Genomic DNA, 17177 nt, shown 5'->3' with positions numbered 1-17177 from the left:
GGTGAAGACAATGGTAAACGAATCACGTGTTCTATTGTGCTTGCTTCCGTTGGGGATTAAGGATGCCAGTTCTCAGCAGCCTCCTTTGTTATCTTGCAGGGATTGTGTCGTTCACTGCTAAGCTTGCGTTGAGAGGCTAAGTGCTCCACTAGTGATTGTGAATGCTGTTTGTAGATTGGAAAACAAATAAGTGCAAGCAAATTTCCACGGACCTAGTGACAAGCCACGAAACGCACTGGCCAGTTATGAAGCTGGTGGCGCTTGTCTGACATCACAATGCCAAATGCACTCATCGCATGTGTGATGCAAGTATCAGGAAAATGCCAATTCTCACGTTATGGATTGTATATCAGTTCAGGGCAAAATGTTCCCAGTCTACTGTAAAGCCTCTTGTGGAACTGACTGCCTCGAACGAACCAATGAAGTAAATATGTGCACTTAACAAACGCATCAAATGGAATGGCTCCTATGTGTGTCGCTTTCTCCGATACAATTATGATGTTTACTGCCTAAACCTGATTAAGTCACCCTGCTTAAACTGAACTCGGTCAGATGTCTTTCCTTTAAATGAAGGTTACAAAAAAGAAATACAAGAAAAACACCAACACGGCTGATTGAGGCACGAATCAGCTCGGGACGAATAGCAAATTAAATGATGCATTTGCTTAATATGATTTTTTTTTTTTAAAACGCAATTACACAGATTGTGACAAAACGAAACTTGACTTCTGCGCTCAGTGTGCCGATGTCCTCGGCGATCTGTTTGAAGCTGTTCTAACGTCGAATGACATCTATGCCTTTTGATGAATGTACAGTGTTAGAATGATCCTGGCTTTTAAGAGAGCCATGTGTGCATTTTCCAAAGCAATGTTTAGAGCTGATGTGATTTAAATTTCAGCAGAACAGAAATCTTGTGTATTTGTCTTTAGCCAGCAGCGTGTGCTGTTATTCGGATTTCTCTACGCTGACTATTCTGCCCTCATTAGTCAAAATTCCCCAGGGACATTCTTAGATGGGAAAAAACGTACCGTAATTACGGAAAATAAATAGATATTAACTGTAAACTGTTAATGTTTTGTTTTTGACAGGTTTTCTACTGGCCCCTGGCGCTGTTTATTCCTCCATCTGTGTTTGCTGTTCATCTTCAGTTCAACCTCCTTTACCAGTTTTGGATACATACTGAGGTAAATCCGCTTTTATGTCATTCCTTCAAAAATAGCCTTAAGCCCTGTCCTGGAAATCCGCACTGTAGATTTATTGTGTAAGAACACTCTTTGTCAGACGTTTTAAGGCAGGCCATCTGGTCTATTTTATTCTCTTTGTTGGATATATATTGCTTAGTTTATAAGAAACAATGAGGCCAGTTGGACCCAATTATGTGAAAAAAAAGTAAAATATAAAAGTTTTGGCTATTTTTCTATCTCGTAGCTTTGTTAAGTTTAATAACAAACAACATGACATTGATGTGCTTAAATAAATTCCGCGAGATACCAAACCTATTAATTTCATTTTAATACCAACTCCCTCAATACTCAATTTTATGTAATAACTAATCAGACTAGCATGGTGTTACACCTGGTCGTGGAATGTAAATCATGTTTATATATATAGCCCAGTACACAGCTCAATGAGTTAAGGAAGTACTTCAGATCAGGTGGGAGTGGCATTCGTTTGCCTTTGAGAGTTCAAGTTCGGGCAGGGTTGACTCAGTCCTTCAAACTTCCAAGGTTAAACGTTGTGAACCATTATATAAGGCAGTAATAATAAGTATCACTAGAGTACTTAGAAGCTACAACAATCTGGCATGAACTTCGAACGTTACGCATATAATGTGTACCCACAGAATATTTCTTGGGAGGGAGAAAAGAGGGATACTCTGTGTTACCTTAATAGTGAGGCTAGATGCACCTGAGTGAATAGTGACAACATGACTCTTGTGGTGCTGTTTGTGCTAGCTGGATTTCCCCTTGGACATGCATCAAGAGATTGGTGGGTGAATCGGTGGCTCGGTCAAAGGTTGCCACAAATGCAGCCCCAGTGTTCAAGAACATTTTTTTAGTGAAAACACTGTTGTTGTTAATAATGTAGACACTGAACTGTAATTTTCTTTAAATGTGTCTATTAGTTTGCCAGTCTTTCCTTCTGTGTGTCTGTGTATTACCTAGCTAACCATCTAACTGTTTTCTTATGCTGCTTCATTAAAATTAGTTCTCAATCTATGGTCCATCCTGATGGCTGTCAGTCTGTCTAATCTTCTCTATCTGGACAATCCCCTTTCTGACTACCTGTCTGTCTATCTCTCTTCTAGGTCCATTCACAAATACATTATTTATCTATTCAAAATGTGACTGTGCCCAACAAAGTCCTCTGCCTAACATTAGGGGGTCAGCAGTGGAGTGGTCATGAGATTCTGGACCCATAGGAAGTATATGGTGGATCTGCAGACTACCCGCTGCAGTCTCTACCCCTCCCCTTGCCTCTCAGGCTCTTTGCAATGCCCTGGACTCACACTTTACTTCAAAAACTCAGGACATCCTGTCCACCCTCCCCTCCACACCCTCTCCTCTCCCCTCTCTGTCAGTACTCACTGACCCTCCTCCAGCCATCCCTCCACCCTCCTTCTCTTCCTTTCCTCTCTTTTCCCCTTACGAGGTCCCTAGACAAGTCCGATCTATGAAAGCCTCTTCAAAACAGGTTCATCTCTGTTCCTCTAAAACTCTCAAGGACCACATTGACACCCTCGCCCCGGCCCTTGCCGACTTCTGCAACCACTCCTTTGCCTCAGGATCCTTCCCCTTCCCTCTTAAAAACTCCCTTGTGCATCCTCTCCACAAGAAACCTGCAGCAGATCCCTCTTGTCCGGCCAACTATCGCCCAATTTCCATTACTCCCTTCTTGGGCAAACTCCTTGAAAAGCTGGCCATCTCTCAGCTTAACCTGCATTCTGATTCTGTTGGCTGTCTCCATGACCATCAGTCTGGCTTCAGATCTGGAAGAAGCACAGAAACTGCTCTCTTGAACATCCGTGAAGATCTGCTTTCCAACCTTGACACTAGCACTTCCTCTGTTCTCATCCTACTCAATCTTTCCTCTGCCTTCGACACGGTCAACCATACCATCCTGCTCAACCGTCTCCGTGATAACCTGGGCATCACCGATCAGGCTCTGGCCCGGCTGACCTCTTTCCTGCAGTTCCAACTTGGGTCCTTCCTATCATCTATCTTCCTCTCCACCTGTGGTGTTCCCACTGCATGAAAATCATGGTTTACAAATTTGATAAACTGCATGCAAACCTATGCAAACTATGAGTTCACAAAGGTTTACGAGTGTTTGAAGCCTTTTTTGTAAACCTTTGGTTTACATTGCGTTTACACACTAGCAAACCATGTAGTTATGCAAGTCCATTTGGACTTAATGTTCCAGTTAAGTCCAAATTTGATTCTCAAATAATTCCTTATCCACCATGTGCATTATTCACTTGTTACACTTACAAATGAACATGAAACTTAAAGTTAATATGGGAAGGTAAAGAAATGCAAAGCACATTTAAAAAAAAATAATTTCACATGAAGGAATTGTCAAACATGGGGACAAGTCAACAATGTTCAAGGAAAACATATAAAAATATATTTCCACGGATTTGCTGGGGTCAAGTATCTGACTTACAGCAGATTGGAACTCAAGTAAATTGAGAATTAGGATATTGTATGTGCGTATGAATGTGGGTCTTTCTAGAATTATCAAGTCATGCACAGTTTGTGGTCGAAAGCGACCGTTTTCACTCTTTTGAGAATCAGGTGGGCCTCTTGTATGTATTTGCGCATTTTCCAAGAATGTTTCCGGCTGTAACGAAATGTCAGGCTGCCAATATTCTTCTGACTTGAGACCTGTGTGTCTTATTTCTTCTGTCTGCATGCCTGTGTGGCTGACTCTACCTCTCAATCAGCGTTTCTCTATGTGTCCCCATTCAGTATGCTGTTCTCTCTTTCTGTCTGTCTGCTACTCTTCTGTCTACTTTCTTCTCTCTCTTGCCCTTCTTTCTGTTTGCCTGTCTTTCTGTGCCTGTCTCTGTCTGTATCTCACACAATGTTACCATTGTGTCCACCTGTGTTACTTCCTGCCTGCCTGTCATTTTGTATATCCAATCCTCAAGTTGTTGCTCCATTGTTCTACCACAATCTATCTTGAGCTAATGATTGTTTCAAGAATGACCTTAACAATATAAATACAATTTGCACCTGGAAAAGTATTAACGTAAGCATTTATGATTTACCCTCTTTTAACAAATTGTAAAATCCTTGTGTGATTGCAAGTGTTATGTATGGTTATCTTTTGATTATGCTGTGTGTACAGTGTTCATGCACCACATTGGTAGGGGTGACATAATTCACACCAAACTAAGGCTCTGCATCACTGATGGCCCATCGTTCAATACAGTCCATGGGAAAAGTATATAGCAGGTACTTAAGCCATACATTTGTAGCCATTTTGAAGAATCAGACCCTTGGGAGAATTAATTAAACACCTACAATTGTGAACAGTTCACATCAAACTTCTATGCATGTCACAATCTTTGTGCTCACTGTAAAAGGAACATTTTACTCTATTTCATAAACTGGTGGAAGATTGTTTGAGTCTAAGATTTTCACGTAGGCCATTTACATGTGGGGGCTTGAGGTGCAAGTGTTTTCCCACAACCATAAGCAGTTTTGTAAATGGAACCACCATAATGAGACCTGGGTTAGCTATTCTGAGATTCAAACTATTTTAATTCTTTGAAAAATGTGAATAAATTGAGGAATGAGGATCCCCACAAGCTGTATGATATACAGCCCGCAGGAAGGGAACGGATACCCCTCTGAGGCACTCCTCAATGCCCAAACCCATGTGTCTTGAGAGAGTAGGAAATCCTAACACAGAGCAAGTATGCCCAAGGCAGGGAACTGAGAAAAGGAAGGATGAAGTATTTCTGGATAAACTGCAACAAAGAATGCAATGGTCAAATAAAGAAATCAATCCTTAGGGTGCCGGCCTAGGCCATTACTGAAGAACATTGGGAACAAAATCTGAAACCCGATGTTGGTACCTGAGCCAACATGGATTCCTGAAGTAGCACAGAAATTAGATCTACTTCAACAGGAAACTCAGACTTGAAGTTAGATTCAAAATGCATTGACTGAAATAATAATAATGTGATTAGTGGGTAGTTTTAAAATAAACAGCGTCTGGAACTGGAAAACGTGTAACACAAATGGGCATATCAAGAGATTGCAATTCACAAAACATACGTACTATTTACAAATCTACAGCAGCAGTTTGCCTCACTGGTGCTTTTAACCCAATCCTCACTCTCTGTAAATCAGGTGGCCTACATATAAGCCTTTCACAGTTCACGATGATAATCAATGTGGTAACCACTTCTTTATCTTCTATCCTCATTTGTAGTTCAGCATCCGTTTGTCTTTGTAAAGACTGTAGGTGGGTATCTGTACTCCTGCCCTCTATATGGCAGAGTAGAAGCACATAGCACCCCAGCCAAGGTTTCCTATTGTTGGTAGCAATGGACGAGCAACCAAGGCTTATTGTTTTTTTTTTTTTTTAATTAATTTTATTGTTTTACATACAAACCTTTAAAATAAGATCATTCATTAGTCCTCATTACATTACATCACTTTACGTCACTTATCGTCCATCCCATTATTCCAGTAAACGTTTTTCGATTGTCGCCAAAAGGTTTGTCAGCGGCAGTATCAGTTTCATGTCCGTTCCTCTGAACATGTGTTGCCACCACTCATCAGCGTTGAGGGATGGATGACGCTCACTCCAATTACCCAGTAGTCGGGTTCTCTCTGTGCGTAAGTTTGTGCAGAATAACACCAAAGGTTTTAGAGTTTCCGGTTCTTGGGCACAGCAGCGACACATGGGGTTCAAGTTTGCGTTAGCTGACCACGCTCTCAAGCGTTCTTTAGTTTAGAACATGTTAATCCGAAGGTACATGAACAGTCTCCTTGCGTTCGGATCTGGAAATAGTTCAATATATTTTTACGGGTTATTGAAAGCGAGAGCCTCCGGTGGCACTTCGCTCAGTAGCTTCGAGGCTCCTCTTTCCGCGCATGTCAGCTCCCAGTCTGTGCACCATAATTTTAGTTTTGCTGCATCTGGATTTTCTTGTAGCAGTTCAGGTTTGATGTCGTACTCTGACATTAGACTTTCACAACGTTCCAACCACATTGCCATACGCCTGAGGCTGACGAACCAGCGTTGTGAAAAATGGCAAATTGCGGGATGTGTTTGCATGGCATTATTTTTCGGTATAAGGATAACAGGCTGCAACATACACGTACGTGGATAGAGATTAGCGATAATTCGTACCTGATTGAGGCCGTCAAGGTGCCTTTCGCTATGCCCAGAACTTTTGTCCAAAAGATATTCTCGAGCGTTGACCACAACTTCCATGAACAGCCCAATGCGTTTTCTGCCCCGTACGTTAGAGATGGTATTACTTTTTGTTGGTAAAATCGTAATACTGCTTTAAGGGAAAACCTACCAAATCTGTTCTTTAGCACTAAGGCTTGATTTGCCAGTTGTTTGCATTTGCGTTTTGTCGCTGTTGTCCATGGATCATCGTTAAGACTTGAGCTAATGATCATTCCAAGATACTTCACGCTGGATGATATCAAGAGTTTTTCAGGTCCCATAAACCAAGATTGACTCGTAGTCGTTCTTCTACAACCGCTTTTGAGATTATTCAACACAAGAATTTCACATTTCTTTGTGTTAATAAGTAGATGGTTTTTGACCACATACTGCTGCACTGCGTTGATTTTTCTTTGCAGGCCGATTGGTGTTAAGTCTAGAAGTATGAGGTCGTCTGCGTACAAGAGCCAATTCAGATACGACCTGTGAATCTTTGGTGGAAATGATCTTACAGCCTCTATAGAATTGCCGATGTCAGATATAAACAAGCTGAATATGGCCAAAGGACAGCCCTGTTTGACTCCCTTAAATGTTTCCATTGGGGATGACAATGTGCCGGTTTGATCTAATCTTACTCTAACAGAGGTGCCGGTGTGTAGATCTTTTATTGCAGCCAAGAGGTCGTCAGGACAACCCCATGTATTCAGTTTTTTCCATAGCAGTTCTCGATCTACCATGTCGAAAGCGTAAGAAAAGTCAATGAAGGCAAGATATACAGCTGATTGAGATCGGATGGCCTCCATCTTCAGTAAGTTCAGCAGCAGTAAGTTCAGCAAACATCCGACATGCTTTACGAATCTGGTCTGTCGAATGTCGACATGGTTTGATCGTAAAGCCCACTTGACCAACTTGACTTGTAGCATAGTAGCATAGATCTTTGCTAAGACGTCAAGTAGCGCAATTGGTCGGTAGTTTTTAGGGCAGGTTCTGTCCCCCTTTTTATAGACGGGCACAATCGCGGCCGATTTCCACGATTTAGGTGTTTGTCCTTGATCACATACTCTCTGGAAGAGGGTCACGCAAAAGTCGGCCCATAACTCCGGATGTTGCTTAATTGTAAAGTTCGTCAGGCCATCAGGCCCAAGTGCACGCAAATTGTTTGCTTTGGTAATCATGTTTACAATGTCATCTTTATTGAAGGTCAAGGTCCATTTCGTTTTGTTTGGAACATACGAATCAATTTTTTTGGAGTTATTTTTGTATAGGTCGGTAAAGTGAGCGATCCACACTGGTTCTGGAACCATGGAGGCTTGCAGACCGGCCTGAGAGTCTTCTGTGTCGTTGATGATGTTCCAAAAGTCTCTGGTGTTCTTGTTTCGGAGACTTTCTAACATACGCTCCGAATCTCTTTGCATCATTATGCGTTTGTGAGATTTGAGCCAATTTTTGTAACGCTGTTTGGCGGCTCTCGTCAGGACTTCATAGGAGGCTTTCCCAGTTGTCTGGGCTAGTCGAATGGTACGTCTCATCGGCCGTTTCTGTTGCAGTATGTCTAGGTCAAAACAGTGAAGGCGCTTTATGTTCAAGTGTTTTAGGCCACCATCGTTTGTTTTAAAGTTAACCAATAGTCCTGCGTAGTCAAGCATGGATCCACCTATGCGATATTGATCAGATATCTGGGCGACATCTTCCTCAGCTAACCGTAGCCTCACTCTGTTTGATTCAACTTTGATCTTTTGCGGCCATATCGGCCCAACATTATGTATTGGATTTGTGAATTCCATATTGTGGTCGCTCTTTTCTTTCAGAGTCACTTTTAATATTGTTACTCGTTTGTGAAAGTCTGCTGAGACAAAAATGTAATCAATTGTGTAGCCGTAGCTCCCGCTGTTCCATGTCAGGGCCGGCGATATGTCACCTTGAGTTTGGCCATTTAGCATTTGCAGGTTTCTTACACTCAATTCTTTCTTCAGTTTTGACGCTAAGTTTTGTGTCGAAGGAGTCCTAGCATGAAAGTAGTCGATGTTCAAGTCTCCGCAGAGTATTACATTAGGGCTCTGTTGATCTACAAGTAGACAGTCTATGATGGTAGAGATTGCGTCGATAAACTCATCCTTCCCAGCTCGTGTATGATTCCAGTAAACATTAATGATCGTCATTTGGTCGATTACTTGTGACACATGGTCAGTTCTGGTAATGGTTGATTCTTGGATGAACAGAGAGTGATTTACAGAGTTGGAGATGTTGAACCCGGATGCACTTCTTACCAGTGTTATAAGTCCGGACATAGAGCACCCCTTTCCAGGTCGTATGGCAGGGTTTACAGCGATCTGAAAACCTGTTACGGTTGGAATGTCACTTAGCCACGTCTCCTGTAAGCAGGCAATGGACAGATCGCCCAACCACTCACTATTGAACAGGTGACTGAATCCTCGCGTGTTCCAGGAGCCTAAGAAACATCGCAGAGGGGCAGCCTCCATCTGGCACTATTGTGGTTGATTACTGTTCAGTGTTGATGCTAGCCAGTGGCAGTTTTGTTCTACCTCCTGTGGACGGTTACTTAGGTGAGGGTTGACTGTTAGGTCATCAGAGTTCGCGTAACCTTGTATGGTCATGCTGAGCTGCTGGTTAGCGTTGCATTCTTCTAGACAATGACCTTTGGCAAACGAGACGTGTTTCTTTCCGATAAGCAGTGGATTTTTGTTTGTGGCTTTTATGTTGGAGCAGTCATCATCTAGGGTCTTACACAATGACATTAACTGTCCGATAGGACGATTCAGGGCTGCATTTGACAATCCCGTTGATGAGTTTTGAGTGGTCAAAATACATTCTGGAGAATGTAATTGAGCGCCTTGATTGTTTAATGATACAGCTGGTATCCCATCTTGCAACTTGTAGACATCAAATCCCAAGGAGAAAAGGGACACATTTGCATCCAAAATAGAAGAGGCGATTAGGGGAGAGGTTATATGAAGCACCACTCTATCATTTCGACCCTCTTCTGGAAATTTGACGATATGCAGATCATCGGAACTGATCGCACGTAGTCCCGGTACATGATGTAATAGGGTTATGATGTTCCTGCGGTTTAAGATCAGGTTGTCAGAAGACTGTAGGCGCTCGACCAATATTCTGACCAAGGGCTGATTGAGTGACCCCCTGGTTAAAGAATTCCTTTTCTGAGTGTGGTTTTCTTTGTTAAATCTTGTTGAGTAGGCCTTGTTTTGGCTCACTGTCTGCGTTGGGTACTTGGGCACACCCCAGTCTTCTCGACCTTGGGTTTGGCAATCACTTTGGTCGGGGACTCAATGAGCCAGGTCAGTGCACTGTTGCTTTTGATAAATTCTGTTGAGCTCTAGACGTTTTGCCTGCATTGTCAAGAAAGTTGGACTCTTCGTCTGTGCAGTCACGGTCGACAGAGCTCCCTCCTTTCCATTACCATGACTAAGCTGTGCAGGGGAGGACACGAGAGCCGCGTCTGGTGGTGTGACAGGTTCTCGTGTTTGCACATCATTCCCAATGAGAACAACTCTACCGACCATTAGAGTTCCTTCGGGATACGAGTCTGTTTGTGTCTCAGTGCCAGTTTGTAGTTTTTCAAAAGGCACATTGGTGGACTCAATGTTGTCGTATTCAGTTTCATCATAGGTTGACATATTTAGCAGTGTGGTTGAAATTTCCTGCTCTGTATTCATTTTGTCAACTAAATAGGCTCCACACTCGTTGACAGGCGGACTGTTGGAGGCTTGATTTTGAATTGGCTTGGGCAGTTGTTTTTTAATTTCCTTGGCTAGCACGTGAACCACCTTGATGTTACGAAGATATTTTCGGGCCCCATTCTTTTTATTGCCTTTCTTAGCAGGTAAATGTTTAGATTTGTTTCGTTGTTGTGCGGTGGGTTGTTTGCCTGCACCTGAGCATGATGATATCTCAGCCTCCCTGTTGAAAATGGAAAATAGGGTTGGAGCTGTGTTAGGTATGGAGCCGAGCCCAACCGAATTTGAACCCTCTGTCTGGGGTTGCATTATGGATGTCGATTCAGCTTGAGAGTCCCTTAGTGCTAAGTTAGCAGAGCTTTTAGCTTGTTCAAATGCAGTGTGAAATGAAACATCAGCAATTTCAATGATTGGAATTACATGTAAGCTTGAGGCTGAGGTACTTGGTGGTGTACTTGGTCTCATCCATGGCAGGCTATTTATGTTGTGGTTACTGGCTAGACACTTTAAAGGGTCCATGGTAGGTGTCTGGACAGGTGTCTTCTCAGCAGGGGGTTTGGGGCTCGACTGTGGTGAATTTAACTTTGTTGTTAACAAGCAGCCGAGTGGATTTGAAATGTCACCACAGTCGCCCATTCCATGAGTTGTCTCCTCTGCCGCCGATTGATTATGAGTGTTGGGTCCATTCCCGTTTGCTGTTGATTGTGGTCTTTTACCTTCCCATTTAAATAATGCAAGGGCTTCCTTTGCAACTTCGGCTAATAATTTTTTGTCAACCGCATCATTGCTCCTTTGTTTGGTTATAAGCTTGTATAGGTCATCTAATTTTGTTGAGTCCTCAAGCTGCTTCTTATTTGTGAGGCCACATGTTTGTTCTAGGTTAACTACTTTAGAGTAACCTAAATGGTTAGTGTGGATAGTAGCAGTTCTTGCAAGCACGTAGATGACATTGCAATATTTGCAGAGGAGCTGTGAGCGGATACTTTAAGGCGATGGTGCCCTCTGTCAATACTGGCTTTGTTCCTTCTGATTTTCGGGAAAGGGCGTTCGATGAAGGAAGAGTCAGTAGTCTCTTCACAAGCCGAGTCAGTATCAGAATTAGCACTGCACAACAACGGTGGTGTTTTTGTGTTCAAGGAACTATTGATTGGTAGGCACTTTGTTTTGGTGCTTAACCGTTTCTGGGACAAAGGTGGTAAGCCAGTTAAGTCAGGGGGAACGCAGATCTTTCACCTGTGTCTCCTATTTTAGACATTTCGGACGTTTTTGCTCGTTTACATGGAATATTCAGTGTTGGCTCTTCACAAGAGTCAGCTAGTCTCGTGTTGTTGCGTTTCAGCGAAAATGTTGCCCCTTCTTTGTTAGTTACTGATGTTATGTCGAGGTCGCTGATATTCTGTGCTTTGTTCAGAATTATTAATTTTTTAAGCACGTTATTTACGAGGTCCAAGGAATCTCGACATACACTTTGGTTGGTGGTTAAGGCCAACATTGCAGAACCAAGATGCTTGTCTGTGTAGGGATTACTAGGTGTATCAGCAAGCCTACTGTCGAAGTTTGCTTTGGCTGAAAGGGTGCCTAGAATTGGTGTATTGAGGCCTCGAGCGATCCCAGCGTCTGCCTCTCGAGTTCGAGAGGGGGCTGCGGCGGGCCGACAACAGGCGAACAGGCTCTGAGAGTCGGCGAGGTGCTAGAGTCGGCATCGATTGATCAGCGCATGGCTAAGCTACACTTGCACGCTCTGTGCGGCAACTCCTCACCCCGGGTGGAACGCTCGGGCAAAACGTCCAAAGTTTTCATCGCCGCATCCGAGTCAAGCCGTGAACACTCGCGTCCATCCACCGCAGAGGCAGAGGCACCGCACGCTAAAGGTAATGTGATGTGGTTTCCTATGCTGTTAGAAGTCATACCAGAGTCTGTTTCATCCAGAGCATCGTATGCTGCATGAACCTTCAATATTCTTGGTGTTTCAGAGTCAGAGTTATGTTGCCCTAATTGCGCTGATGTGTTTTCTGGATGTAATGTTTCTAATGCGCCATACTGAGTCCGTGGGTTGGAAGTGTGCTTCTCGCCAAAAACGTCATCGTCAAGGGTGACAGGTGAAACTGGTACATCAAGGGTGACCGGCATTATTGTGTGAGAGTGCGTGTGTGTGTCAGTGTCTTCGCTCGTAGATGCACATGAGTAATAGTTACTTACTTTGGCCTGGTGACTTCGTTGAGGCACGGCTCTGCGAGTTGAGGTAGAATCTTCACGTTTCCTCTGGGCACGAGTTTTTGGTGAAGACATCACCGGCAGTGTCCTTGGTTGAGTGTTGTCCGTCATCGAGACTACACCTCGCAACTCGACAAACAGCTAAACAGCAGAAAGTCCTCAGCCCTTTGGTCCTCAGGGCTTAGCGCCTCAAAGGCGAAGGAGGCGGCCTTTTGTACCCAGTAGCCTAGTTGGTTGTTGGTGATTAAAGGTACAGGCACACGCACCTCTTTCTCACAGCAGAGTTTCCAGGTAGTTCACTCGCCACAGCTAAACAGCAGAAAGTCCTCAGCCCTTTGGTCCTCAGGGCTTAGCGCCGCAAGGGCGAAGGAGGCGGCCTTTTGTACCCAGTAGACTAGTTGGTTGTTGGTGATTAAAGGTACAGGCACACGCACCTCTTTCTCACAGCAGAGTTTCCAGGTAGTTCACTCGCCACAGCTAAACAGCAGAAAGTCCTCAGCCCTTTGGTCCTCAGGGCTTAGCCAAGGCTTAATCTCTCAGGTGGTGGTGTGGGCTGGTTCTTAAGTAAAGCCCCCACAAAGGAATATACATACACTATGTTATGTGATAACACAGTTCTTTATATAAATAAGGTTCAATATATCTACACAATCAATAACACACTTTGTGCTTTGTTAATACTAATATGATGAATATGTACAATGTCTATGTGGTACCTCAGTTAACTCTTGACTACTTTAAATTGCACCAACTGCTAACAGTTTAAATGACATAGAAGTCCAATAGTAACATGAATCAACATCAGACATAGGAAGGAAGACAATTTAGGTTAACCAATGGCAGAATAGTATGCCCACTACCATGAAACAGTTCTGTGTGAGGATCCCCCCACCTGGGCAACCTGTAAATAAAGGGTATCAATAAGCCCAGTCCATATAAGTTTAAGATACTCGTATTTCCTGCTAGAAATGTTCTACTACTCTAATGTACCTGGTTTAGCATTAGCAGAGTTTCTTCAACGGTTCGTCGACGGACCCATTGTGGGTGAACTCCCTTTAAAGCAGGAGCCACAGGGTCTCAAGATTCCTCGAAGAACATGTGATCACTGTAGTCGAGAGAGCAGCTTCGACCTTTGCATGCTCGTCAATGATCGGTTGTGGACGTCCTGTGAAGATTAGGCATGCGGTGCACCTTGATGACAAGAGTTTGTTGCTGCAAAGCAGATCGAGGATGAACGTAGGCCCAGCAGTGGGCGACGGGTGTCGGCGTTGGCATCGACAGTCGGGACACGACCATGGCTGGCTTTCAGATCTTCCTTGGTCTATGTCTTTGTGTACTTCGGGTGGTGGGAAACCCACCGGCAGATTCTCCTTGACTCGTTGACGACCTCGACTTTCTCTGGCGGGACAAATCGGTCGACGGTGAAGGCAAGGGCGTCCTTTGTTTCAAAGTGTCTTAGGCAAAAGTGGAACGGCCTGGCTCCGGTCCTCAAGCAGCATGGCGGCAAGCTGTCCATGCTTCTGGGCAACGCAACTTGACGAGCTTTTAGCGGTTACTGCAATCCTCCGGTCTACAGTCTTTTGGGAATGGCTTGCAGGGTGCCTTGGTGAAAATTAGCTTTCTGCGCGATGTTCCCTCGTAGTTCGGGAAGAGGTCTCCTAGCCAGGTCCCTCTTGGATCAGTCCTTGACAGACACGACAACTTTCAGATTTCAATGATGGCAAGCAGCAGCAAAACCCTCTTCTTCCAGCTGGGCTTAAAGGTTAAGAATCAAGTTTCGACTTCAGTTTATGAACAATTCTGGTAAGTGAGATGTCCCCAGATATGCTGTTCTGTCTCTCATTCACACTGCTGAGCCAAGCTCAGGCAGCCAGTCATTCAGAAGGGCATTCGTACAGGCAGGCAGCTAATCAGGCTCATGGTGCATTCAGGCCATTCTCTTCCATCCAGACACCCATAACAAGGAATTTGGATTGGGGCAAGCACCCAGCCTTCCAGCACACCACACTGCATCCATGTCGGTTTCGGGCAGGGCTGTCTCATTCTTTCTGTCACACACACAGATACCATACACCCATAACATGAAGTGCATATTGGTCACACAGTCCATTCATCCAGTTCCCACCCCAAGGGTGTACACACAACATACAGTCACTGGGAAGGATACAGTTAATCTGGCCTGGACTTATCCACAATACCATGTATGGTTCTTCCACCCAACAGCTAGTCAGGGGAAGGGACAGAGTCAGGGCTTCCCAGTACTTTGGGAAAACAAGGTAACAGGTAATAGAAACGAAGAGGCCACATGGGGCCATCGTGTCTCCTATCAGGAATCCACTGATTCCTATGGCATGGCCTGGGTATCCCAAAATGGAGAGCACCTGTCAGATTCAGCATGGAACTGCCACTAGCCCATACCCTGCTCTGTGGGCCACAAACAGGTGCCCAAAAACATACACTAAGGGTACAGGGTTATACCCCCACCCATGTGTGCCATAAGGGTATCCTACAGGTCTGTTCACAACAACCAAAACGAGGAGGAGCTGCACTGCCAGGAGTGCCACATGGACACCTGTGCAGAAAACAACACAGAACACACATAGGACCAGGACATGGAGGCCCCATCCCTTCCAGCATCACAGTCTTCCCCTTTTTGATGAATGAAGTGGACAAGCTAGAACATAGTTACAAACAGACACAATACCATTCACCATAAATGCCGATAAACTGCCATTTTCTCTCTTACTCCATTGCTAATTTGCAATTTGGCTTCAATCCATCATCTCACTTTATATATGTACCATGTATGAGGGTTTTGTCAGGTGTGTTTTCCGTCACTTTATACAAATTAGATGTTTCTTTCACCACACACAATTGCGTACCTTTCTACTGACAAGTTTCACGAGAGTTGTAATCAAAAAACTGCAAGCACTTTGTGAAGATACTGGACATTTTGACCATCTCCAAGCTGTTGTTTGGCCTGGGAGAGGAAGTCAGTAAGTGGTTGTCACTACCTTGAATATTCTCAGGCTGGTAGTAGATGCACATTTGTTGGGTGTTTTAGTGGTACCAGATGTATCTCCAGTGTTGAACACTTTTGAAATCTAATCTTGATAGAACAACTGAAGCCACAGGAGTTCCTGACCTGTTTCTTAAATGGATGGAGTCTTTTCTGACCTACAGGTCTCAATGCATTTTTTAATGTTGCTTCTGTTGTGAGCAAGCTTTGGTCAAGTTTCTCATGCTACAGAGCTCAGCACTTACCTCTACTTTGTTTGTTCATTATTTACCGCATTTAGTGATGTTGATAAATTCTTCAGGACTTAATTTTCTCAATTATGCTAATTTTACCAACATGTTCATGCAAGCTTCCACTAATGCTGCCAAATCTATATAACTGCAATCGATGGATGTATGAATATCAATTTTCTGAAGCTCAGCTCACAAAAATGGAAACCTTGCTCTCAGGCTCTCCAATTCCAGCCATTACCTGTCATGGACAGATATTCTGGGCCACTGCCCTCAGCCGGCAGCAGTGACAAACAATCATAAGCATTCGACTGGATAATGACTAGATTGTTTCTTCTGAGCCAAATATATAAGCTTATTCCTTATCTTGCCCATCCATCTCAATTCAAGAAGTAATTTTTGTTTGTTCCCATCTCAATTTGTCAAATGATATTGTCACATATTGCACTGAGCGGGTAATGCATTACATAAAATAAGACAATATATGTTTCCACTAAGTGTTTTACTTTCAGGGTCTTCGGTTTGCTGCCTCCTAAGTGCTGCAGGCTGACATGGACTTTCTAATGGCTTGCTTACACAGTTGGTGTGTTGAACTTGTGCGTCCAGCTGCGGTTGGTAGAGAAGTGTGGCCATTTGAATCCCCTCTACCTCCTTCTCCTCTTCATGCTCTCCCTTAAACCCGAAGATGTCCATCCTAATCCCCTGCTGGTGCCTTCTCATTTTTCCACCCACCTCTACAATCTCCTCTGGACCTACCTGGGTATCTGGAATATCCTTTTCCTCTTTGGCTAAATGATGTTCTCCCCTCTGTGCTTGCTAAAATAGTGTGTCTTTATCCCAATAAATCTCTTCTCTCTTCTAACAGTTGTCCTCCTTTGTCCAACAACAATCTCTTTTCTGATGGTACCCCTTCTTGTCTTCAACATCTACATTAATTTCTTCTCTTTCTCCCATCTATCTCCCTTCTTTCTCTAACAATATCGCTTAATTTTCCTACAAACAAATATTGTGCTCTTCCTTTCATACAGCAATAATTCCCACTGTCATCTTCCAGACAGTATCTCCCTCCGACAATTCCATCTCTACTCCACTTTGATGCGTAATACCTCTCCCCAGTGGATACCCTTCACTCGCCTCTTCATGATGATATCCCTCTTTCTCTGCTCAGAAATAATACATTTCTCTTCTAACAAAGTGAGATCTTCTCCTTTTCTTTCCAGAATCTCCATCCATCAAGCAAACCAAATCTCCCTACACAGCATGATCTCACTCCATCTCCAACAAACCAGAATCACCCTTCTGTACCGCACTACTACTTTACCCTTCTCTAACAGCAAATAATCTCTTTCTGCCACTATCTCTCACAACTCCATGCTCCTCCTTCCTTACAACACAAAATTGTCTCCTTCATCCAGGCCTATGCTGTCCACCTCTCCTTAATTGTTGTCTCCAGGATCTGGGTCTCCCAGGGTCTTCTGTCCAACCCCTTCTAGCTCTCCTGGAGAATGATATTGGCTGACTGACGTCCATCTTTGATTTCAGATGCTTCTGGACATGTGTGAGGTCTCCTTCCCCTCTGCT

General features: G+C 43.8%; 1 protein-coding gene across 1 annotated transcript in view; it reads left to right on the top strand.

Annotated features, from left to right (window-relative positions):
* AGMO (alkylglycerol monooxygenase) overlaps positions 1 to 17177 on the top strand; it is a 1424437-nt gene that overhangs the window by 590299 nt on the left and 816961 nt on the right. Inside the window, exon 5 of the mRNA XM_069648601.1 lies at positions 1089 to 1184. Within this exon, the coding sequence (XP_069504702.1) occupies positions 1089 to 1184 (96 nt within the window). The remainder of the gene's footprint in view (positions 1 to 1088; positions 1185 to 17177) is intronic.

The sequence above is a fragment of the Ambystoma mexicanum genome, chromosome 2q (genome assembly GCF_040938575.1).
Source record: "Ambystoma mexicanum isolate Mex_15411 chromosome 2q, UKY_AmexF1_1, whole genome shotgun sequence".
Classification (NCBI taxonomy): domain Eukaryota; kingdom Metazoa; phylum Chordata; class Amphibia; order Caudata; family Ambystomatidae; genus Ambystoma; species Ambystoma mexicanum.
The sequence above is the reverse complement of the archived record's forward strand: the minus strand, read 5'-3'. Positions and strand labels throughout refer to the sequence as shown.